The sequence below is a fragment of the Bombina bombina genome, chromosome 2 (genome assembly GCF_027579735.1).
Source record: "Bombina bombina isolate aBomBom1 chromosome 2, aBomBom1.pri, whole genome shotgun sequence".
Taxonomy (NCBI): domain Eukaryota; kingdom Metazoa; phylum Chordata; class Amphibia; order Anura; family Bombinatoridae; genus Bombina; species Bombina bombina.
The window spans coordinates 1,308,446,488-1,308,470,437 of NC_069500.1; the positions used below are offsets into that span (position 1 = coordinate 1,308,446,488).

The 23,950-nt window shown below is 37.4% G+C and overlaps 1 protein-coding gene across 1 annotated transcript in view; it reads left to right on the forward strand.

The window, feature by feature from the left end:
- EVC (EvC ciliary complex subunit 1) overlaps positions 1–23,950 on the forward strand; it is a 561,189-nt gene that overhangs the window by 308,335 nt on the left and 228,904 nt on the right. Inside the window, exon 8 of the mRNA XM_053700301.1 lies at positions 14,354–14,570. Coding sequence (XP_053556276.1) covers positions 14,354–14,570 — 217 coding nt within the window. The remainder of the gene's footprint in view (positions 1–14,353; positions 14,571–23,950) is intronic.

A 23,950-nucleotide genomic window follows, 5' to 3' on the forward strand; every position in this document is an offset into this window, starting at 1 on the left:
AGTCAGAAATCTAAAGCTTCTAAACGTTTGTCGAGTTCTTCATTCTATTCCTCAACCCTCCATAGCTCAGTGCATGGAAGTAATAGGACTAATGGTCGCAGCAATGGACGTGGTTCCTTTTGCTTGAATTCATCTAAGACCATTACAGCTGTGCATGCTCAATCAGTGGAATGGGGACTATACAGACTTGTCTCCCCAAATTCAAGTAGACCAGGTAACCAGGGACTCACTTCTCTGGTGGTTGACCAAGGATCACCTGTCTCAGGGAATGAGTTTCCGCAGACCGGAGTGGGTCATCGTCACGACCGACGCCAGCCTCTTGGGGTGGGGCACGGTCTGGGACTCCCTGAAAGCTCAGGGCCTATGGTCTCGGGAAGAGTCGCTTCTCCCGATAAACATTTTGGAACTAAGAGCAATATTCTATGCGCTCCTGGCTTGGCCTCAGCTAGCGGAAGCCAGGTTCATAAGATTTCAGTCGGACAACATAACGACTGTTGCGTACATCAATCATCAGGGTGGAACAAAGAGTTCCCTAGCGATGAAGGAAGTAACCAAGATTATCCAATGGGCAGAGAATCACTCCTGCCATCTATCTGCTATTCACATCCCAGGAGTAGACAACTGGGAGGCGGACTATTTGAGTCGTCAGACTTTCCATCCGGGGGAGTGGGAACTCCACCCGGAGGTCTTTGCTCAGTTAACCCAATTATGGGGCATTCCAGACATGGATCTAATGGCGTCCCGTCAGAACTTCAAGATTCCTTGCTACGGGTCCAGATCCAGGGATCCCAAGGCGACTCTAGTGGATGCATTAGTGGCGCCTTGGTCGTTCAACCTAGCGTATGTGTTTCCACCGTTTCCTCTCCTTCCCAGGCTCATAGCCAGGATCAAACAGGAGAAGGCCTCTGTGATTCTGATAGCTCCTGCGTGGCCACGCATTACTTGGTATGCAGACCTGGTGAATATGTCATCGGCTCCACCATGGAAGCTACCTTTGAGACAGGATCTTCTAGTACAAGGTCCATTCGAACATCCAAATCTAGTTTCTCTGCAGCTGACTGCTTGGAAATTGAACGCTTGATTTTATCCAAGCGTGGGTTTTCGAATTCTGTGATAGATACTCTGGTCCAAGCCAGAAAACCTGTGACTAGAAAGATTTACCATAAAATATGGAAAAAGTATATCTGCTGGTGTGAATCCAAGGGATTCTCCTGGAGTAAGATTAAAATTCCAAAGATTCTCTCCTTTCTCCAAGAAGGTTTGGATAAAGGGTTGTCAGCTAGTTCTCTAAAAGGACAGATTTCTGCTTTATCTGTCTTGTTACACAAACGACTGGCAGCTGTGCCAGATGTACAAGCTTTTGTTCAGGCTTTGGTTAGAATCAAGCCTTTTTACAGACCCATGACTCCTCCTTGGAGTCTAAATTTAGTTCTTTCAGTTCTTCAAGGGGTTCCGTTTGAACCTTTACATTCCATAGATATTAAGTTATTATCTTGGAAAGTTCTGTTTTTGGTTTCTATTTCTTCTGCTAGAAGAGTTTCTGAATTATCTGCTTTGCAATGTAATCCACCCTATCTGGTTTTCCATTCAGATAAGGTTGTTTTGCGTACTAAGCCTGGTTTTCTTCCAAAAGTTGTTTCCAACAAGAATATTAACCAGGAAATAGTTGTTCCTTCTCTGTGTCCGAATCCAGTTTCAAAGAAGGAACGTTTATTACACAATTTAGATGTTGTTCGTGCTTTAAAGTTCTACTTAGAAGCAACAAAAGATTTTAGACAAACCTCATCTTTGTTTGTCGTTTACTCTGGTAAGAGGAGAGGTCAAAAAGCTACTGCTACCTCTCTCTCTTTCTGGCTGAAAAGCATTATCCGATTGGCTTATGAGACTGCCGGACGGCAACCTCCTGACCGAATCACAGCTCACTCTACTAGGGCTGTGGCTTCCACTTGGGCCTACAAGAACGAGGCTTCTGTTGATCAGATATGTAAGGCAGCGACTTGGTCCTCTCTGCACACTTTTGCCAAATTCTACAAATTTGATACTTATGCTTCTTCGGAGGCTATTTTTGGGAGAAAGGTTTTGCAAGCCGTGGTGCCTTCCATTTAGGTAACCTGATTTGCTCCCTCCCTTCATCCGTGTCCTAAAGCTTTGGTATTGGTTCTCACAAGTAATGGATGACGCCGTGGACCGGACACACCAATGTTGGAGAAAACAGAATTTATGCTTACCTGATAAATTACTTTCTCCAACGGTGTGTCCGGTCCACGGCCCGCCCTGGTTTCCTAATCAGGTTGAAAATTTTTTTCTTTATACACTACAGTCACCACGGCACCCTATAGTTTCTCCTTTTTCTCCTAACCGTCGGTCGAATGACTGGGGGGCGGAGCCAGAGGGGGAGCTATATGGACAGCTCTTGCTGTGTGCTCTCCTTGCCTTTCCCTGTGGGGGAGAATATTTCCCACAAGTAATGGATGACGCCGTGGACCGGACACACCGTTGGAGAAAGTAATTTATCAGGTAAGCATAAATTCTGTTTTTTATCTAATATATTATCCTTACAGGTGATCTTTTATACAGGGATCACTGTAATATTTACCTTGTAAGAAGAACACCATATATAGATTAGCTTTTTAAATCTACATAAATATCTAAAAACATTTTTTTCCCACTGTTTTTAATTATCTGAACCCATATATGCATATATGTGTTTAAAACAAAAAGACTTAAAATGGCACTTCCAACAGCCTGCGTATATGGTGAGGCACCCATAGGTACTCCCTGCCATCCTGAGGAAAGGGATCAGCTTATTTGACAAAATAAATAAAAAGCTATAAATACAGATTTAAACGTAATTTAACAGTTCTACTACTCCCTCTACAGTATAGATCCCACACTTGTGCATTTTGAGCGGTCAGTTGAAAATAAAAATCTGTTGTACAAAATAGTAGTGGGGAAGGTTGACCTATAGTGGGAGTTGATTAATGTGAATTACATTTTACTGATTTTAAATAGTTTTGACGCTTTTTTTGTACACCCTTTGAAAAGCCTGCATAATTATTTAACCTGGTGTCCTTTTCTGTGGCCAGTTAAGAATGTAAATTAGCTTGTGTTCTTAGGTAACCAATCACTATTTAGAATGCTTAATCAGGTAAACGTCACCATGCTTAAATTAATTTAAAATGTTTAGACTTGGCTGATTTGTTATTCTTTAGCAAAGTAACCGAAATGTCTTCTACAAGTTGTCTATTGGTGTTTTGTAATTACAAGGCATTTATTGTCCTTAATTACGTTACTTCTATACACTATGATGACCTTATGACTTAATAACATTTATTAAAAAAGCAACATTTGTTGTGTCTGATTAACAATACAGGATTTAAGTGAAGTATGTGTTAGTAAAAAATAAATTGCAACGCAAAACATATTGCCAGGCCAGATGGTAAGGTTGAAAATATTATTTATGCTTTCATGTATCTAGACTATTAAATGACATTACAAATAAACAAATTGCATTCCAAGGTCTCTGATTTCATTAGTGCAGGCAGACTGTTGTTAGAATCACATGTATTAAATATGGTTTCAAGGGATATCAACCTTAAGCTGTAATTCCCCACAAAATGTTTTATGTACAATACTTTTTATTATCTATTTTTTTTCAGTTTTTTAAGTAAATTAACTCTGTAATATTTCAACTGCCATCAGAAAAGTTGCAGTGCAGCCTGTAGAATCCAGCATGCTGCACAGTGATTGCTTGATGATTGCAGGAGCTTCTTTATATCTGTCAATAACTGGTCATGGATAAACATACTTAAAGGGTGTCCTGGTACTCCACTGTTTCCTGGCTGACAGGGACAACTTCCACAGGATAAAAAGAGGTTTGTTCAGCACTGGAACATCCATTTTCAAAAAACAAATCCCTGTAATATATTTTAAAACATTGTCTTTTTGATAGAACAGAGAACATTCCAGTATCATGCCCATTTAATAACCTTTTAAAGATGATTGAATGATCCTGAGCTACAAAACAATGCAAATGCTATTTTCAAATGCTTTTCAACCCGACAGGCACAGAAGCCAAACCTTGAATATTTTGATTGTGTATTCCCACATATAAGTCAATGGAGCAAGAAAAGTGTGTGTGTGTGGGGGGAAACTAACACCCTACTTGTGTGCAAACCCGATTTGCGTTTTCTCAAGTGTGCTAACCAGACATGAAAATATTAATAATAATGGTATTTTGTAAAAAAAAAAAAAAAATAATAATAATATATATATGCATCCACTCAGTTCTGAAGAAGTTAATTGTGACCCTGAAATGTCATTAAATTTTGACTTGCTTTTTCACAAACCCTGATGGTGCATATCTTTATATGCACTCTCACAGCACCAACTGTTAATACAAATACAATCAACTTCAATCTGATGTATGTCAATATGTAGCAGACTGAAGGTACCAGGCGATAGTTAAAAATAATAATATTCAACAAAGGAAAATACAGTTCCAAAGTATTAGAACCAAGAGACTATCTTAGCCAGCACTGCTTATGAATAAAAATTATAAATAATTCCCAGTAAGAACAATGGTCACCCAGGAGGGGCTAACAAAATATAATTAACTCAATGTCATGCAATCAAAGTAAAATGTATTAAAGCAAAACACTGCAACAGTAAGCAGAGGATATTTGGACCGGTCAATTCAGAAATATAATTATATGGAAAACCATCCAGGGAGGTTAGTTAACAACAAACTGTGCTGAGATGTAGCCCTGTGGGCTCACAAACTGTCTTTGCTTGTTAGGAAATGTGCACATAATCCCCACCCAGGGGAATAAACTGTAGGTATTCAGTGAGTCGGGCATGCCATAATTATAATATCCACAATGGCATAAATAAATGACAGAGCTATTGTCTTCCGGAGGCACCCTGTGTGTTGCAATATCTCTCTCAAGAGTGGTGTGTCCCAGTGTACTAGAAGAGCAGTCTACGGATCCCCGTATCAGATATTAACATCATACCTGACCCATCTTTAGATGGTCATTGATGATCCTCATAACCATAATACAGTTCCGGTGCTATTGGTTGCCATCGATGTGGAGGCCCTTTACTCCTCGATTCCTCATCACAATGGGTTACAAGTATCAGTTGAATTCCTTAAACAGAGAGGACCCAAATATAATGAACACACAGAATTTGTGGAAACTTTATTGTTGTTCATTTTGGAGCATCATTTTTTTATTTCTTTCATGTAATTAGCAAGAGTCCATGAGCTAGTGACGTATGGGATATACATTCCTACCAGGAGGGGCAAAGTTTCCCAAACCTCAAAATGCCTATAAATACACCCCTCACCACACCCACAATTCAGTTTTACAAACTTTGCCTCCGATGGAGGTGGTGAAGTAAGTTTGTGCTAGATTCTACGTTGATATGCGCTCCGCAGCAAGTTGGAGCCCGGTTTTCCTCTCAGCGTGCAGTGAATGTCAGAGGGATGTGAAGAGAGTATTGCCTATTTGAATGCAGTGATCTCCTTCTACGGGGTCTATTTCATAGGTTCTCTGTTATCGGTCGTAGAGATTCATCTCTTACCTCCCTTTTCAGATCGACGATATACTCTTATATATACCATTACCTCTGCTGATTCTCGTTTCAGTACTGGTTTGGCTTTCTACAAACATGTAGATGAGTGTCCTGGGGTAAGTAAATCTTATTTTCTGTGACACTCTAAGCTATGGTTGGGCACTTTGTTTATAAAGTTCTAAATATATGTATTCAAACATTTATTTGCCTTGACTCAGAATGTTCAACTTTCCTTATTTTTCAGACAGTCAGTTTCATATTTGGGATAATGCATTTGAATTATTCATTTTTTTCTTACCTTCAAAAATTTGACACTTTTTTCCCTGTGGGCTGTTAGGCTCGCAGGGGCTGAAAATGCTTCATTTTATTGCGTCATTCTTGGCGCTGACTTTTTGGCGCAAAAATTCTTTTCCGTTTCCGGCGTCATACGTGTCGCCGGAAGTTGCGTCATTTTTTTGACGTTATTTTGCGCCAAAGATGTCGGCGTTCCGGATGTGGCGTCATTTTGGCGCCAAAAGCATTTAGGCACCAAATAATGTGGGCGTCTGATTTGGCGCTAAAAAATATGGGCGTCGCTTTTATCTCCACATTATTTAAGTCTCATTTTTTTATTGCTTCTGGTTGCTAGAAGCTTGTTCTTGGCATTCTTTCCCATTCCTGAAACTGTCATTTAAGGAATTTGATCAATTTTGCTTTATATGTTGTTTTTTCTCTTACATATTGCAAGATGTCTCACGTTGCATCTGAGTCAGAAGATACTACAGGAAAATCGCTGTCTAGTGCTGGATCTACCAAAGCTAAGTGTATCTGCTGTAAATTTTTGGTAGCTATTCCTCCGGCTGTTGTTTGTATTGATTGTCATGACAAACTTGTTAATGCAGATAATATTTCCTTTAGTAAAGTACCATTGCCTGTTGCAGTTCCTTCAACATCTAAGGTGCAGAATGTTCCTGATAACATAAGAGATTTTGTTTCTGAATCCATAAAGAAGGCTATGTCTGTTATTTCTCCTTCTAGTAAACGTAAAAAATCTTTTAAAACTTCTCTCCCTACAGATGAATTTTTAAATGAACATCATCATTCTGATTCTGATGACTCTTCTGGTTCAGAAGATTCTGTCTCAGAGGTTGATGCTGATAAATCTTCATATTTATTTAAAATGGAATTTATTCGTTCTTTACTTAAAGAAGTACTAATTGCTTTAGAAATAGAGGATTCTGGTCCTCTTGATACTAATTCTAAACGTTTGGATAAGGTATTTAAAGCTCCTGTGGTTATTCCAGAAGTTTTTCCTGTTCCTAATGCTATTTCTGCAGTAATTTCCAAAGAATGGGATAAATTGGGTAATTCATTTACTCCTTCTAAACGTTTTAAGCAATTATATCCTGTGCCGTCTGACAGATTAGAATTTTGGGACAAAATCCCTAAAGTTGATGGGGCTATTTCTACCCTTGCTAAACGTACTACTATTCCTACGTCAGATGGTACTTCGTTTAAGGATCCTTTAGATAGGAAAATTGAATCCTTTCTAAGAAAAGCTTATCTGTGTTCAGGTAATCTTCTTAGACCTGCTATATCTTTGGCTGATGTTGCTGCAGCTTCAACTTTTTGGTTGGAAACTTTAGCGCAACAAGTAACAGATCATGATTCTCATGATATTATTATTCTTCAGCATGCTAATAATTTTATCTGTGATGCCATTTTTGATATTATCAGAGTTGATGTCAGGTTTATGTCTCTAGCTATTTTAGCTAGAAGAGCTTTATGGCTTAAAACTTGGAATGCTGATATGGCTTCTAAATCAACTCTACTTTCTATTTCTTTCCAGGGTAACAAATTATTTGGTTCTCAGTTGGATTCTATTATTTCAACTGTTACTGGTGGGAAAGGAACTTTTTTACCACAGGATAAAAAATCTAAAGGTAAAAACAGGGCTAATAATCGTTTTCGTTCCTTTCGTTTCAACAAAGAACAAAAGCCTGATCCTTCATCCTCAGGAGCAGTTTCAGTTTGGAAACCATCTCCAGTCTGGAATAAATCCAAGCCAGCTAGAAAGGCAAAGCCTGCTTCTAAGTCCACATGAAGGTGCGGCCCTCATTCCAGCTCAGCTGGTAGGGGGCAGGTTACGTTTTTTCAAGGAAATTTGGATCAATTCTGTTCACAATCCTTGGATTCAGAACATTGTTTCAGAAGGGTACAGAATTGGTTTCAAGATGAGACCTCCTGCAAAGAGATTTTTTCTTTCCCGTGTCCCAGTAAAAGCTCAAGCATTTCTGAATTGTGTTTCAGATCTAGAGTTGACTGGAGTAATTATGCCAGTTCCAGTTCCGGAACAGGGGATGGGGTTTTATTCAAATCTCTTCATTGTACCAAAGAAGGAGAATTCCTTCAGACCAGTTCTGGATCTAAAAATATTGAATCGTTATGTAAGGATACCAACGTTCAAGATGGTAACTGTAAGGACTATCTTGCCTTTTGTTCAGCAAGGGAATTATATGTCCACAATAGATTTACAGGATGCATATCTGCATATTCCGATTCATCCAGATCATTATCAGTTCCTGAGATTCTCTTTTCTGGACAAGCATTACCAGTTTGTGGCTCTGCCGTTTGGCCTAGCTACAGCTCCAAGAATTTTTACAAAGGTTCTCGGTGCCCTTCTGTCTGTAATCAGAGAACAGGGTATTGTGGTATTTCCTTATTTGGACGATATCTTGGTACTTGCTCAGTCTTTACATTTAGCAGAATCTCATACGAATCGACTTGTGTTGTTTCTTCAAAATCATGGTTGGAGGATCAATTTACCAAAAAGTTCATTGATTCCTCAGACAAGGGTAACCTTTCTGGGTTTCCAGATGGATTCAGTGTCCATGACTCTGTCTTTAACAGACAAGAGACGTCTAAAATTAATTACAGCTTGTCGAAACCTTCAGTCACAATCATTCCCTTCGGTAGCCTTATGCATGGAAATTCTAGGTCTTATGACTGCTGCATCGGACGCGATCCCCTTTGCTCGTTTTCACATGCGACCTCTTCAGCTCTGTATGTTGAATCAATGGTGCAAGGATTACACAAAGATATCTCAATTAATATCTTTAAAACCGATTGTTCGACACTCTCTAACGTGGTGGACAGATCACCATCGTTTAATTCAGGGGGCTTCTTTTGTGCTTCCGACCTGGACTGTAATTTCAACAGATGCAAGTCTCACAGGTTGGGGAGCTGTGTGGGGATCTCTGACGGCACAAGGAGTTTGGGAATCTCAGGAGGTGAGATTACCGATCAATATTTTGGAACTCCGTGCAATTTTCAGAGCTCTTCAGTTTTGGCCTCTTCTGAAGAGAGAATCGTTCATTTGTTTTCAGACAGACAATGTCACAACTGTGGCATACATCAATCATCAAGGAGGGACTCACAGTCCTCTAGCTATGAAAGAAGTATCTCAAATTTTGGTTTGGGCGGAATCCAGCTCCTGTCTACTCTCTGCGGTTCATATCCCAGGTATAGACAATTGGGAAGCGGATTATCTCAGTCGCCAAACGTTGCATCCGGGCGAATGGTCTCTTCACCCAGAGGTATTTCTTCAGATTGTTCAAATGTGGGAACTTCCAGAAATAGATCTGATGGCGTCTCATCTAAACAAGAAACTTCCCAGGTATCTGTCCAGATCCCGGGATCCTCAGGCGGAGGCAGTGGACGCATTATCACTTCCTTGGAAGTATCATCCTGCCTATATCTTTCCGCCTCTAGTTCTTCTTCCAAGAGTAATCTCCAAGATTCTGAAGGAATGCTCGTTTGTTCTGCTGGTAGCTCCAGCATGGCCTCACAGGTTTTGGTATGCGGATCTTGTCCGGATGGCCTCTTGCCAACCGTGGACTCTTCCGTTAAGACCAGACCTTCTGTCTCAAGGTCCTTTTTTCCATCAGGATCTGAAATCCTTAAATTTAAAGGTATGGAGATTGAACGCTTAATTCTTGGTCACAGAGGTTTCTCTGACTCTGTGATTAATACTATGTTACAGGCTCGTAAATCTGTATCTAGAGAGATATATTATAGAGTCTGGAAGACTTATATTTCTTGGTGTCTTTCTCATCATTTTTCTTGGCATTCTTTTAGAATACCGAGAGTATTACAGTTTCTTCAGGATGGTTTAGATAAGGGTTTGTCTGCAAGTTCCTTGAAAGGACAAATCTCTGCTCTTTCTGTTCTTTTTCACAGAAAGATTGCTATTCTTCCTGATATTCATTGTTTTGTACAAGCTTTGGTTCGTATAAAGCCTGTCATTAAGTCAATTTCTCCTCCTTGGAGTTTGAATTTGGTTCTGGGGGCGCTTCAAGCTCCTCCATTTGAACCTATGCATTCATTGGACATTAAATTACTTTCTTGGAAAGTTTTGTTCCTTTTGGCCATCTCTTCTGCCAGAAGAGTTTCTGAATTATCTGCTCTTTCTTGTGAGTCTCCTTTTCTGATTTTTCATCAGGATAAGGCGGTGTTGCGAACTTCTTTTGAATTTTTACCTAAAGTTGTGAATTCCAACAACATTAGTAGAGAAATTGTGGTTCCTTCATTATGTCCTAATCCTAAGAATTCTAAGGAGAAATCGTTGCATTCTTTGGATGTTGTTAGAGCTTTGAAATATTATGTTGAAGCTACTAAATCTTTCCGAAAGACTTCTAGTCTATTTGTTATCTTTTCCGGTTCTAGAAAAGGCCAGAAAGCTTCTGCCATTTCTTTGGCATCTTGGTTGAAATCTTTAATTCATCTTGCCTATGTTGAGTCGGGTAAAACTCCGCCTCAGAAAATTACAGCTCATTCTACTAGGTCAGTTTCTACTTCCTGGGCGTTTAGGAATGAAGCTTCGGTTGATCAGATTTGCAAAGCAGCAACTTGGTCCTCTTTGCATACTTTTACTAAATTCTACCATTTTGATGTATTTTCTTCTTCTGAAGCAGTTTTTGGTAGAAAAGTACTTCAGGCAGCGGTTTCAGTTTGAATCTTCTGCTTATGTTTTTCATTAAACTTTATTTTGGGTGTGGATTATTTTCAGCAGGAATTGGCTGTCTTTATTTTGTCCCTCCCTCTCTAGTGACTCTTGTGTGGAAAGATCCACATCTTGGGTAGTCATTATCCCATACGTCACTAGCTCATGGACTCTTGCTAATTACATGAAAGAAAACATAATTTATGTAAGAACTTACCTGATAAATTCATTTCTTTCATATTAGCAAGAGTCCATGAGGCCCGCCCTTTTTTTGTGGTGGTTATGATTTTGTATAAAGCACAATTATTCCAATTCCTTATTTTATATGCTTTCGCACTTTTTTATCACCCCACTTCTTGGCTATTCGTTAAACTGAATTGTGGGTGTGGTGAGGGGTGTATTTATAGGCATTTTGAGGTTTGGGAAACTTTGCCCCTCCTGGTAGGAATGTATATCCCATACGTCACTAGCTCATGGACTCTTGCTAATATGAAAGAAATGAATTTATCAGGTAAGTTCTTACATAAATTATGTTTTTTGACAATAAATATTACAAACAGATATTAGGGACGGCCATGGGGACCTGTTGTGCCCCGACGTACGCATGCTTGTACCTTGGAAATTGGGAGAAAGATCATATATTTGATAATGAGGAAATCTATGGTAAAAAACATAGATCTCTGGCTAAGATTTATCAATGACATCTTTATTTTATGGCAAGGATCTGCAGATAAATTAGATGTATTTATGAAAAATCTCAATAAGAATGATTTAAATTTAAAATTTACTTACACTTGGAGTAGAAATACGATATAATTTTTGGACTTATCAATCAATATTAGAAACAACAAACTAGTGACTAGCACCTATAGGAAACCTACAGCTGGCAATGCCCTCCTGGTGGCAGATAGCCACAATCCCTAATAAATAATATACCAAAGGGGCAATACCTAAAACATAGGCGTAATTGCTCTGATTGATCCATTTTTAAATCTAAATCAAAACAATTGAAAGAAAGGTTTGTCAGTAGGGGTTACTCACAAACCAATCTCAAAAAGGCATATTGGTCATCCATGCAACAATCAAGAGATGAGCTGTTATATACAGATAATCCAAAAACCCTAGAACCTGCAATAAGATTCATTAGTCAATATAACAATAAATGGAATATCATCAGAGCAATTATGCATAAACATTGGGGTGTCTTAACTTTGGATACTGATATTAAATTAATAGTAGGAGATAGACCACTTATGACACCAAATTTAAAAGAAAAATTGGTTTCTAGCCACTTTAATAGAAAGGAAGGACAAAACTGGCTGAGAAAAATAACTTTGAAAGATGGTAATACAAAGTGCAGAAAATGTTCAGTATGTACGAATATGCAACAAGGAGCCCATTTTGTGGACAAATGGGGCAAGATTTATAATATTGTTGGTAAGATAAATTGTAAATCAGAAGGAATAATTTATATAGTATTATGTAATTTTCCTATTTATTACATAGGAAAAACCTATAGGGAGCTAAAAGAACGCATTAAGCAACATAAGAGATATTAAACATGAAATTGAAACCAGTAGTGTGGCACGTCATTTTAAAATCTTTCACAAGAGTAATAAAAATCGACTAAAATTCATGGGTCTGGAGAAATTAGATTTAAAGGGGAGAGGAGGTGACTTTGATAAGCTATTATTGCAAAAGGAATGCAGATGGATTTTTAACTTAAGAGCACTAAATCCTAGTGGCCTGAATGAAGAAATTAATTATGCACCCTTTCTATAAAAATTTATAAAAACTGAATAAGTCATTTCTTCTACATATACTAGCTAAATGGTAACAAATATAATAATAGATTAGTCAGTATGTCACTTACAGGTAACTATTTTTACTGGGTCTAAGTTATAAAGTGTTACACAATAATGGATAAAATTCCTCCCTGAACCCATTTAAGTGATTTATTTACAAAGTAGCAAGACTAATGGAGTATGATAAATGTTTATTTTTAATATAATTGATGAGTCTGTTTGAGTATATTGATATAACTCCCCCTTTTTGTAGAATTAAATTGCTCTGAGTCGTTAATTGTATATATAAACATTATACCTTTATTTACACTGAAGCCTGCCATTGCTGTCGATTTATGAATATCATAGGTAATAGCATTGAAACATTATTGCCTTAACTTGAAAAGCGGGGTAAAAAATACACAATGTCATTAATATTGAAGATTTGTGTTTTGATTAAAGTGAAGGTCAACCTTACGCAAATGCCCCACTGCATTGGATAAACTGTGCAAAATGAGAGTGGCTTTAATTAATCAAATTTTCTATATTTCATTATTTTTTAATATTTTTATCTTTTGATCTCTCCTGCGCGGCATTTTGTCAAATTGATTGACAAATGACGATTCTTAAAAGAACGAATCCTTGTTCCCCCCCCCCCCCCCCGGGGCGTTCAGACCCTTTGCATAAATGTCACAGCCCAGGGAAACAAGGATTAGTTCTTTTAAGAATCTTCATCTGTCAATCAATTTGACAAAATGCCACGCGGGAGAGACACGCTTATCGTCGGAGCGCTCAAAAGGTAAATATTTTTAAAAATAAGGAAATATAAAAAATTTGATGAATTAAACCTACCCTCATTTTGCAAAGTTTATCCAATGTCGTGGGGCAGTTGCGTGAAGTTGACCTTCACTTTAAGACAAATTACTTAGTCGCAAAATAACGCTGCAACAATGTATTTCACCCATATACGTCATAGGGAATGACGTGAATACATAGGCTTAACCAATTACTATGGGCTGTACAGGCCAGATGAAGCCCGAGTAAAAGTTTGCAGTGCGGGTGAAACCCCCGCGTATACTGGCAGTTGGTCTTTGGAACAACTTTGAGGTGGTAGCTATTTGGCCCCATGTGTTAGTTTAATTTGGAGGAGTTCAACTCTACGGGTGAGTGTGTACACCCGTTGAAGCTGTGGAGCTGTATAAACCGAAGCTTGGTGTTGATAGCACCGGAACTGTATTACTGTTATGAGGATCATCACGGATCGTCTAAGGATATGTCAGGTATTATGTTAATATCTGATACAGGGATCCCTGGATTGCTCTTCTAGTACTCTAGGACACACCACTCTTGAGAGAGATATTGCAACACACAGGGTGCCTCAGGAAGACAATAGTTCCCTCATTTATACCATTGTGGATATTATAATTATGGCATGCCCGGCTCTCTGAATACCTACAGTTTATTCCCCTGGGTGGGGATTATGTGCACATTTCCTAACAAGCAAAGACTGTTTGTGAGCCTACAGGGCTACATCTCAAGACAGTTTGTTGTTAACTAACCTCCCGGGATGGTTTTCCATATAATTATATTTCTGTATTGACCCGTCCAAATATTCTCTGCTTACTGTTGCGGTTTTTTGCTTTAATAAATTCTACTTTGATTGCATGACATTGTGTTAATTATATTTTGTTAGCCTCTCCTGGGTGACCATTGTTCTTACTGGGATTTATTTATCATATTTATTCATAATCAGTGCTGGCTAGGATAGTCTCTTGGTTCTAATACTTTTGAACTGTATTCTCCTTTGTTTAATATATATATGTATATCATTCCAGTTGTCTCCATAATGCCTTTAACTTCATAATCAGTGCAGGCTGACTACACTTGGCGCAAGAGGTTTGAGAACATTTCATAAAACGTAACATTTGATTATGTTTAGAAGCACATATAATTATATTTCCTCTGTGATTATATAGCTATATTATTTTCCTGTATTTAATTTATTTCAAAGGAAATTCAAGAAAAGATGATCCGCTGGGAACATATGGCGAAGGTAGTGGATTCTTTGAAGTACCAGATACAGGAAGAGAGTGAATGCCGACTGAACGCTGTTTCCAAAACTCTTCAAAAATTAAACAATAACCAGAAAATTACAGTAAGACAGAAAGAACGGCATCTCACTGAGTTATTCAAAGCATTTTGGGAGGAAGTGGCCCAGTATAACAGTGGTAAGAACCATAACCTGATTTTATTGATATAGTTGCATAGATTCAAACAATGCAAACCTAAAATCAATCCTGCTTTTAGTTTACTAAGTCTCTGTCAGTTTACTACTTTTATAACATTTATTAGTACATTTACATGAAAACATACTACATTAATTACCTGCCCATTACTTTTCTAAGTGTATTTTGTTTTGATCTGAGATAACTACCATAACATTGTCCAGTCTGTTCTTGTTCTTAATGTATATTGTCATATGCTTGGTTTAGGATTAGCCTAAAAATTACTTAAAGGGACATGGATGTCAAAATTAAATTGTTGTGATTCAGACTTTTATTATCAAATTGTTCTCCTGGTATTCTTGGTTAAAACTTGGCTTCTTTCCGTGAGAGCATACTCAGATAGACTTGGGAGTGTGCACATGTCTTGAGCACTATATCTATATGTATAACAGTTTTAGAAATGTTGCAAATACAGCTGACATTTGTTGTTCACGACAAGTCTATGCTTCTAAGCCTGAAGGCATGAAACTCCAAAAACAGGTAGGTAGACGTGTACTTATTTGGAGCATTATATGGCAGCTATTTAGCAAGAATGCTTTAAACATTCTGATAACACTTCTGCCTTCTAGTATTCTAAAGCATTCTTGCAAAACTCCACACAGTCTGAAAGACAGAATAGAAGAGGCGCTTTCTTGGGCATATCAACTATATAGAAAAAGGCATATCTCAAATGTGCTCTCTCGCTCAAAGAATACTCACAACAGTGGCAGCACACAGATGTGCTATTGGAGGCAGACTGGGGTCTCACAGCGCCCCAGCTCGCTGGTCTCCCGGTCTCTGGAACAGGCCTGAAGAAACGGCCAGTAGGATGAGAAACGCATAGCTATTGCACACTTATGCACTTGTAGGTGCATTGATTGTTTTTATGTACTTTTTTTTTGTAATTGTTTTACTATTATTAAAAGTGTGTTTTAAACATATCACTTCGTTTGCTTGATCTATATGATCATTCGATATTGCTGATTACCTACGATTGGTTATCAGCTCCACCACTTCCGCCATTTGGCTGTAATTCCATTAACCATTGGAGTACATCTTCCTACGGCTGTTCCAGAGACTGGGAGACCAGCGAGCTGGGGCGCTGTGAGACCCCAGTCTGCCTCCAACAGCACATCTGAGTGCTGCCACTTTTGTGAGTATTCTGTGAGCGAGAGAACACATTTGAGATATGGAGAAATGACTTCAATCCTATGGATCCAGCCAAAGAAAATATCATGAAGAATATACAACTCAAATGACTAGGTGATACACGTAATGCAAATATTTAATGAATTACATAAAATAATATAAAATTAAATTAATAGACAATTTTATAATAATACTGGATAATTCACAATTAATATGTTTTAGAAATCAAGATGTGGCCACATCGCTAAAAAACCTTTATCCTAAAAATTCATCCTTAAAATACAAACATATAGAAATCTATATAAAAATAGAATAGTGTAAACACTATAGGCTAAAGAAATGTTAGCTAATAAGAACGTCTATATGAAGGTGCCAGAGTATATGCATACAATAAATATTGTATATTAAAGGAATGTGCTAAGAATGAGCCAAAAGATATGCATAGAGTGAGCAAATATTAGCACAATTGGTTGACAAATAATAGAACAATTTGGTAGACAAAACAAATGCTTCTTTACATATATATATATATATATATATATACGTTGATTGGAGTAGCCATGTTAGTCCAGAGATTTAGATATCAAAATAACAAGAGTATTGCATTGAGCAATGATACTTTTTTTATTGGACTAACTATACATTTATAAGATGACAAGCTTTCGGAAGAGTTCCTTCCTTTATCAAGTCTGAAGCAATACTAACCAATTCAATGGAATTTACAGATTGTATCTTAAAACACAGAATAGCTAAGAAGACAGTGCAGGGAGAGGAGGAGGTGTCGTAAAAATCATGAGGGGGGCTTAGGTAACAGGCAGACAGTGTCCAGTGTAGGAGAACAGACAGGGGAAATATATAGCTTTACATAGAGCATATACTGACATAAAGTTATATATCAATATTGAATCAATATCTATAGAGATGTGAAATTGTATATACAGGGGGAATACAAAAGTTAAGAAAAGACAAAAGTGTGGACATAGGCTTACCTGTGTACCTATGTATAAAGAATGTGGAATATACAATGTAATTGACTAAATGAAAGTACATTACAAAAATTTTTGATAATGTGTTAAGAATCCAGAGTCCACATTTAGTCCAGAATTAAACAGGTTGAAGTGCATTATCATTTTCATTTCAAAGGTTTTTCTTTCCATGGTGTTATTGAAGTTGCCTCTGAGAATTTTGATTTTGAGGTTTTGGATGGAGTGGTCAGGTTGGGTGAAATGGTGACCAACAGGGGTGCAGTATTTTGATTCACAGTGGTTTTTGATTGAGTGTCTGTGTAAGTTCATTCGAAGGTGCAGTTTTTGGCTTGTTTCTCCAATATAGCATCCCATTTCACATGCAGTGCAATGTATCATGTATACCACATTTGCAGATATACATGAATATGCCCCTTTAATGTTGTAAGATTTATTATTGTGATTTACTGTGCTGCTTTCACAAACGTGTTGACACAGTTTGCAGCGAGCTTTATAGCAGCACTTGGTTCCATTCTGAGTGTTCTTTTTCTCAAGGGGTAGCTTCCTATGTACCAGTTTCTGCTTTAGGTTAGGTGCTTGTCTGTATGCCAGGATTGGGGGTTTTGGAAAGATTTTTTTGAGTGTGGGATCCTCTAAGAGTAGTGGCTGTAAGTCTTTTATGATTTTTCGTATCCCTTCCACAGCAGGGTTGTATTTGACTACTAGTGGGATACGTGATATGTTTTTCTTCTCCCTGTATTGTAGTAAGTGTTCACGTGGGGTATTGAGGGCAGAGTTAATTTTTTTATTTATAATCCTTGTTTTGTATCCTTTTTCTCTGAATGATTGGGACAATGTGATGAGGTGTTTGTCACGGTCCTTGGTATCTGAACAAATTCTGTGGTATCTTGTAGCCTGACTGTAGATTATGGATTTTTTAATGTGATTGGGGTGGGAGCTGGAGCTGTGGAGGTAGCTGCATCTATCTGTTGGTTTCCTGTATACAGATGAGTGCAGTTTGCCATTTGTGATGGATATTGTTGTATCCAGGAAGTTGACACAGTCTCTAGAAAAGTTCATTTTAAGCTTGATTGATGCATGAAATAGATTAAATGATTTATGAAAATGTTCAAGGTTTTTTTCTCCTTCTGTCCATATGATGAAAATATCATCGATGTAGCGAAAGTATTTGAATGGTTTGTGAGGGTGAGTGGCTAGGAATCTCTGTTCTAAGTCAGCCATGAAGAGGTTTGCGTACTGTGGTGCCATTTTGGTGCCCATGGCTGTTCCCATGATTTGTAAGTAGATGGAGTGGTTGAAGATGAAATAATTGTGAGTAAGTATAAATTCTGTAAGTTTACTGACTGTAGAAGCACTATATGTCTGGTTAAGGCTGTTGCAGGAAAGAAAGTTTAAGCAGGCATCAATACCATCTTTATGTGGAATATTGCTGTACAGGGATTCCACATCCATTGTCACAAGTATAGTATCCTCTGGCAATTCTGTTATCTGGCTGATTTTGTTAAGAAAATCAGTGGTGTCTTTTATAAAGCTAGTGGTGTTAATAACTAAGGGCTTAAGAATATTCTCCACTAGGCCCGATAGTTGCTCAGTCAGAGTGTCCATGCCTGTTATTATTGGTCTTCCTGGGTTCCCTGGTTTGTGGATTTTTGGGAGCATGTAGAATGTCCCTATGCTTGGGTTAGAGGGCACCAGTTTGTCCAGTTTATGTTGCGTGTGTTTAGGGAATGTTTTAATTAGTTTTCTAAGTTGCAAAGTGTATTCCTGGGTGGGGTCCTTTTCTAGTTTTTTGTAATAAGTTTGATCTGATAATTGTCTATTTCCCTCTGTGATGTAGTCCTGTGTATTCATGATCACCACTGCTCCTCCCTTGTCCGCAGGCTTAATGGTAATGTTTTCATTATTTCTTAAGTTTTTTATAGCGTTTTTTTCTAAGTGTGAGAGGTTATACATTATTTTTTTCTGCTGTGTGTTGAGCAGAGATGCAGTTCTCAACCGGAAGCTTTCAATATAGCTGTCCAATTTTGTGTTGCGTCCTGGTGCAGGTGTAAAGACTGTGTTCTTTTTTCTTCCATTGTAGTCCTCCATAGTGCTGGTATTTTCTTTGTCATAGAAGAATTCTTTTAGCCGCAATCTCCTGAAGAATTCTTCTAAGTCTGAGTACAGTTGGATTTTGTCTAGATTTGTACTTGGACAGAATGATAATCCTTTACACAGTACTGATATCTCTGGCTCTGACAGGTGGTATTTTGACAGGTTCACAATCCCTGAGTTTTCTGTGTGGTTTTCTTGGTTGGTGACAGTTTGTGTTTTAAATGAGGTGCTGTTATTGTCTGTGGACGTTTGGTCATTTGTTGTTGAAGTTGTAGTTGATCTGTCACGTGGAGCTCTGTTTTCTTGCATTTGGTGTTTTATTCTGTTTTGTGACAGGCATGCAAGTTTCTTCTTTTTCTTCTTGATAAAATTTTGTTGTTGTGCTTTGTGGAAGTGTTGCATTTCTTTTTTAATTTCTTCATTGTACCCATTATTTTCTTGTAGTTTTTGTAGTAGGAGCTGCTTTTGGTCTTTTATTATTTGCTTTTTGCTATATAGTTGATGAATTAGGTTATTTCTCAGTTTCTCACTGGTACGTCTGCAAAGTTTTTCAGCATACTCACAGTTATGAGTGGTTGCAAGTGGATTCTTAATTTTCAGTCCATTTGGAATGAGATTCATTTTTTTGCAGGATGATAGGAAGTATATATCACTGTTGATCTGTGTTTCTTTTGTGATCAGTTTCATGATTTGCTTCTTATTATGGCTATATTCAGTATCTTCCATAGTCACGTTGATTGGAGTAGCCATGTTAGTCCATAGATTTAGATATCAAAATAACAAGAGTATTGCATTGAGCAATGATACTTTTTTTATTGGACGAACTATACATTTATAAGATGACAAGCTTTCGGAAGAGTTCCTTCCTTTATCAAGTCTGAAGCAATACTAACCAATTCAATGGAATTTACAGATTGTATCTTAAAACACAGAATAGCTAAGAAGACAGTGCAGGGAGAGGAGGAGGTGTCGTAAAAATCATGAGGGGGGCTTAGGTAACAGGCAGACAGTGTCCAGTGTAGGAGAACAGACAGGGGAAATATATAGCTTTACATAGAGCATATACTGACATAAAGTTATATATCAATATTGAATCAATATCTATAGAGATGTGAAATTGTATATACAGGGGGAATACAAAAGTTAAGAAAAGACAAAAGTGTGGACATAGGCTTACCTGTGTACCTATGTATAAAGAATGTGGAATATACAATGTAATTGACTAAATGAAAGTACATTACAAAAATTTTTGATAATGTGTTAAGAATCCAGAGTCCACATTTAGTCCAGAATTAAACAGGTTGAAGTGCATTATCATTTTCATTTCAAAGGTTTTTCTTTCCATGGTGTTATTGAAGTTGCCTCTGAGAATTTTGATTTTGAGGTTTTGGATGGAGTGGTCAGGTTGGGTGAAATGGTGACCAACAGGGGTGCAGTATTTTGTTTCACAGTGGTTTTTGATTGAGTGTCTGTGTAAGTTCATTCGAAGGTGCAGTTTTTGGCTTGTTTCTCCAATATAGCATCCCATTTCACATGCAGTGCAATGTATCATGTATACCACATTTGCAGATATACATGAATATGCCCCTTTAATGTTGTAAGATTTATTATTGTGATTTACTGTGCTGCTTTCACAAACGTGTTGACACAGTTTGCAGCGAGCTTTATAGCAGCACTTGGTTCCATTCTGAGTGTTCTTTTTCTCAAGGGGTAGCTTCCTATGTACCAGTTTCTGCTTTAGGTTAGGTGCTTGTCTGTATGCCAGGATTGGGGGTTTTGGAAAGATTTTTTTGAGTGTGGGATCCTCTAAGAGTAGTGGCTGTAAGTCTTTTATGATTTTTCGTATCCCTTCCACAGCAGGGTTGTATTTGACTACTAGTGGGATACGTGATATGTTTTTCTTCTCCCTGTATTGTAGTAAGTGTTCACGTGGGGTATTGAGGGCAGAGTTAATTTTTTTATTTATAATCCTTGTTTTGTAACCTTTTTCTCTGAATGATTGGGACAATGTGATGAGGTGTTTGTCACGGTCCTTGGTATCTGAACAAATTCTGTGGTATCTTGTAGCCTGACTGTAGATTATGGATTTTTTAATGTGATTGGGGTGGGAGCTGGAGCTGTGGAGGTAGCTGCATCTATCTGTTGGTTTCCTGTATACAGATGAGTGCAGTTTGCCATTTGTGATGGATATTGTTGTATCCAGGAAGTTGACACAGTCTCTAGAAAAGTTCATTTTAAGCTTGATTGATGCATGAAATAGATTAAATGATTTATGAAAATGTTCAAGGTTTTTTTCTCCTTCTGTCCATATGATGAAAATATCATCGATGTAGCGAAAGTATTTGAATGGTTTGTGAGGGTGAGTGGCTAGGAATCTCTGTTCTAAGTCAGCCATGAAGAGGTTTGCGTACTGTGGTGCCATTTTGGTGCCCATGGCTGTTCCCATGATTTGTAAGTAGATGGAGTGGTTGAAGATGAAATAATTGTGAGTAAGTATAAATTCTGTAAGTTTACTGACTGTAGAAGCACTATATGTCTGGTTAAGGCTGTTGCAGGAAAGAAAGTTTAAGCAGGCATCAATACCATCTTTATGTGGAATATTGCTGTACAGGGATTCCACATCCATTGTCACAAGTATAGTATCCTCTGGCAATTCTGTTATCTGGCTGATTTTGTTAAGAAAATCAGTGGTGTCTTTTATAAAGCTAGTGGTGTTAATAACTAAGGGCTTAAGAATATTCTCCACTAGGCCCTAATAAAAAAAGTATCATTGCTCAATGCAATACTCTTGTTTTATATATATATATATATATATATATATATATGTATGTTAGTCGTTATCCACCCCTGGTAATATGTCTATTTTGTAGGATCACTAGTTGCAAGCGTTATACAGTGTATCCTTTTAGGGTTGTAAATAACCAATAATGGTAAAGGCAACGAAAAAAGTAAAGGACTCTCCTTCGCTCCTACATGTAGAATAAATAAATTTAATACTATGATTAACGTGAATCAATACGTGAGAAAATTGACCCTAAAACAGTACTTCATTAAAAATCCACTAGAACGAACAATAGACATTGATCAAAATAATCTAACACAGAATAAAGACTATTATAATCATACAGATCTTAAACTCAAATTGTCATTTTACCTCACGAAAAAGGCAAATATTTAGAACTTTTTGAAAAATCAGTTAAAGAACACATACTCAAAAGTAACAGTAAGGGTAAACAAAAATATAATCTTACAAAAAAAGAGAATAATATGATAACAGAACTTAAAAACAATCCAGATATCATTAAAGCAGCCGATAAGGGAGGAGGAGTAGTAATACTCAATACAGAAGATTACTTAGAAAAAGCCTACCATCTTCTAAATGATACGGAAACTTACCAAAGACTTAATACAAATCTGGTTAAAAAATTCACTTTAAAATTAGATGAAGTAATTTTCTATGCCAAAAGGGAGAATATTTTGAATGAGAAAGAACTCAATTTCCTAAAAGTACAACATCCGGTAACCCCAATTTTTTACTTTCTCCCCAAAATCCACAAATCCATACAAAAACCACCAGGGAGACCAATAATCTCAGGTATTAACTCACTGACATCGAACTTATCACAATACGTAGACAAATTTTTACAACCGTATGTAACAATACTACCTGCATATCTAAAAGATTCAACTGCACTTCTAAATTAACTAAAAAATATAACCTGGCAAAAAGACTTTCTTTTAGTTACATGTGACGTAAGTGCGTTATATACAAACATCACTCACACTCAAGGTCTGGAATCTACGAAATTCTATTTGCAGAGTGACTTGTTACCTAGGAGTACGAAGAACCGCAAACTATTTGGATACATAAAAAAGTAAATTCACCACTATATCTTCAGTGGTTTGAATTTGGAGCGCTTTATTGAGTTCCTAATTGGCGGATCAGGTCAGGTGACCAAAGACACACACGCTGACAGTGAAGACGCTGTATACACGCCTAGGAGTTACGGAGAACTCAGCGTGGTAAGCTCACAGCATACTAGTCTGTCATAGATATGAATACAGCCGTCAAGCCGTCAAGAGGTCCGGTAAGAGATTTGAGGGGGAAAAAAAACTAACCAGTCAGTATAGAAACTTTGGTGCTCGCAGCACTTTCTGAGACTTTAAAAGTATTTGTAGACAAGCTACAATAGCAACTTGCAAAAATACTTTTTTCGTTGCCTTTACCATTATTGGTTATTTACAACCCTAAAAGGATACACTCTTTAACGCTTGCAACTAGTGATCCTGCAAAATTGACTTATTACCAGGGGTGGATAACGACATATATATATATATATATATATATATATACGTAAAGAAGCATTTGTTTTGTCTACCAAATTGTTCTATTATTTGTCAACCAATTGTGCTAATATTTGCTCACTCTATGCATATCTTTTGGCTCATTCTTTGCACATTGCTTTGATATACAATATTTATTGTATGCGTATACTCTGGCACCTTCATATAGACGTTCTTATTAGCCATGTTATGTGGCCACATCTTGATTTTTAACATCTTGATTTCTAAAACATATTAATTGTGAATAATCCAGTATTATTATAAAATTGTCTATTAATTTCATTTTATATTATTTTATGTAATTCATGAAATATTTGCATTGAGTTGTATATTCTTCATGATATTTTCTTGGCTGGATACATAGGATTGAAGTCATTTCTCCCTATTTATTTATTTATTGCTTAGTTTGCACATATTCTTATTTAAAGGTAATTGATTATCTGTCTATTTGAGAAACTTATATATTATCTGAGCTCTGCCTAAAGCGCCACTCTATTCCTATATGTGAGGGAGATCGCAGTATATTTTTTAGAGTTGGCTTTGAGCTCACAGGTATTAGTCCAGACCTACCCACTTCGTTTTTCTATATATTTGAGATATGCCTTTTTCTATATAGTTGATATGCACAAGGAAGCGCCTCTTCTATTCTGTCTTTCAGACTGTGTGGCTTTTTGGTAATCATCATCACGGATTTGGGTGATTGAAGAGAGCAGCTGATCATTGCATATGTGTATTTCCCCAAGAATACATTCTGCTCATATTTACCTCCTT